This window comes from Ranitomeya imitator, chromosome 3 (genome assembly GCF_032444005.1).
Source record: "Ranitomeya imitator isolate aRanImi1 chromosome 3, aRanImi1.pri, whole genome shotgun sequence".
NCBI classification, from domain to species: Eukaryota; Metazoa; Chordata; class Amphibia; order Anura; family Dendrobatidae; genus Ranitomeya; species Ranitomeya imitator.
In genome coordinates this window covers 231,572,314-231,574,579 of record NC_091284.1, presented here as the reverse complement: position 1 = coordinate 231,574,579, position 2,266 = coordinate 231,572,314, and the positions used below count along the sequence as shown (strand labels likewise).

At 52.2% G+C, this 2,266-nt stretch overlaps 1 protein-coding gene across 3 annotated transcripts in view; it reads right to left on the bottom strand.

Annotated features, from left to right (window-relative positions):
* DYRK3 (dual specificity tyrosine phosphorylation regulated kinase 3) overlaps positions 1 to 2,066 on the bottom strand; it is a 38,122-nt gene extending 36,056 nt beyond the window's left edge. For all 3 annotated transcript variants that reach the window (XM_069756270.1, XM_069756271.1, XM_069756269.1), the window contains exon 1: positions 1,861 to 2,066. Coding sequence is in view for 1 of the 3 variants with exons in the window: in XM_069756269.1 (XP_069612370.1) it covers positions 1,861 to 1,903 (43 nt within the window). In the remaining 2 variants the exon portion in view is untranslated. The remainder of the gene's footprint in view (positions 1 to 1,860) is intronic.
* Between the last annotated feature and the right edge of the window lie 200 nt (positions 2,067 to 2,266).

The following is a 2,266-nucleotide window of genomic DNA, read 5'->3' as shown; positions in this document are numbered from 1 at the left end:
ACCTCTTGGATGGGTGATTTTCAGGAAGCCAACATTGGCCTCTGTGCACCAGCTGCTCACCGGCAGACCCACGGCAAGCCATCCCGGCACTCGGCGTCCATGGGCCCTATAAATATGTTCTGCTTCCTCTTATTAATTCTCACCCGTTCTACATATCACGGACTACTAATTCCCCCCTGCCGCCATATAAGGGAATATTAGGCACATTATCATGGGTAATGCGAAGTATTGGCTGTTATGGACAGAACAGGATTATCCTAATCCTCCATAAAACAAAGGATTAGCAGCATTACAGCGTTGGAGGCATCAAGCGACTCCACTCGGCAAGCGTTATTAGGACAAGCCCATGTGCCATCACTGAGTCCAGCCAGCCGGGCTATAGGCTACGGGGCTCGTAGGAGAGGCCGTGTGTACAGCGAAGGGCCACATGTACACGCTGCGGGCACACAGTATGGCGATTATAGCCAATGGGAAGAATTCACAGTAATGATCATTACAGCTCCAACACATTCAGATACAATCAACGGAAATGTATGGTATGTTACATAGAACGACAGATGGTGAACACACAGGATGTCCATGCACATCCAGCAGGGGGCGTCATTAGGGCTCAACGTAGGGTAAACCAGGAACAATTGGGAGGAGATCTACGCGATACCCCATGGATCCGAGCAAAGCTACACAATACCCCATGGATCCAAGCAGATCTACGCGATACCCCATGGATCCGAGCAAAGCTACATAATACCCCATGGATCCAAGCAGATCTACGCGATACCCCATGGATCCGAGCAAAGCTACACAATACCCCATGGATCCAAGCAGATCTACGCGATACCCCATGGATCCGAGCAAAGCTACACAATACCCCATGGATCCAAGCAGATCTACGCGATACCCCATGGATCCAAGCAGATCTACGCGATACCCCATGGATCCGAGCAAAGCTACACAATACCCCATGGATCCAAGCAGATCTACGCGATACCCCATGGATCCGAGCAAAGCTACACAATACCCCATGGATCCAAGCAGATCTACGCGATACCCCATGGATCCAAGCAGATCTACGCGATACCCCATGGATCCGAGCAAAGCTACACAATACCCCATGGATCCAAGCAGATCTACGCGATACCCCATGGATCCGAGCAAAGCTACACAATACCCCATGGATCCAAGCAGATCTACGCGATACCCCATGGATCCGAGCAGATCTACGTGATGTCTGACAGATCTGAGCAGATCTATGCGATACCTGAGGGATCTTGAGCAGATCTATGCGATACCTGAGGGATCTTGAGCAGATCTATGCGATACCTGAGGGATCTTGAGCAGATCTATGCGATACCTGAGGGATCTTGAGCAGATCTATGCGATACCTGAGGGATCTTGAGCAGATCTATGCGATACCTGAGGGATCTTGAGCAGATCTATGCGATACCTGAGGGATCTGAGCAGATCTATGCGATATCTCAGGGATCTGAGCAGCTCTATGCGATATCTCAGGGATCTGAGCAGCTGTATGCGATATCTCAGGGATCTTGAGCAGATCTATGCGATACCTGAGGGATCTGAGCAGATCTATGCGATATCTCAGGGATCTGAGCAGCTCTATGCGATATCTCAGGGATCTGAGCAGCTGTATGCAATATCTCAGGGATCTGAGCAGATCTATGCGATATCTCAGAGATTTGAGCAGATCTATGCGATATCTCAGAGATTTGAGCAGATCTACGCGATATAGCTCAGGGATCTGGGCATTGATCAGATTCCTTTGATGGACTGATGAGAGGAAGCTTCTCCAATGCCCGAGCAGCCTCTGCAGAGCACGTACCCCACCATGAGACCCCACTGTACCTGCTGTGATGGGGCCCTCCGGCTTCCTTGTCAGGATCATCATGGCTGCCAGCTGGAGGGGAGAGCTGAGGGCTCTGTGCAATCCATCCCCGGGCGCGGCTCCGGCTCATGTGCGGACACAGGACAGCCGCTCCGCAGCTCCGGATCTGTACACAAGGAGACTGGCGATCGATTCACAGCCCTAGACTGAGGCCGGGGAGGGCGGAGTCATGGCAGTGGGCGTATCCACTAGCAAAATTGATGGGGTCTCGGATTGGAGCTTGTTGTAAAGGGGCGGGGCGAGCGGTGTACAGAGTTTCGCCTGCTGGAGTAGCGGAGGGGAAGTTGCAGGAAGCGGTGACGTCCGTGGAGGAGCGGATATGGGGCTGCAGCTCCGGGACAGAGGAAGCTGCTCTGCTGCAAAACA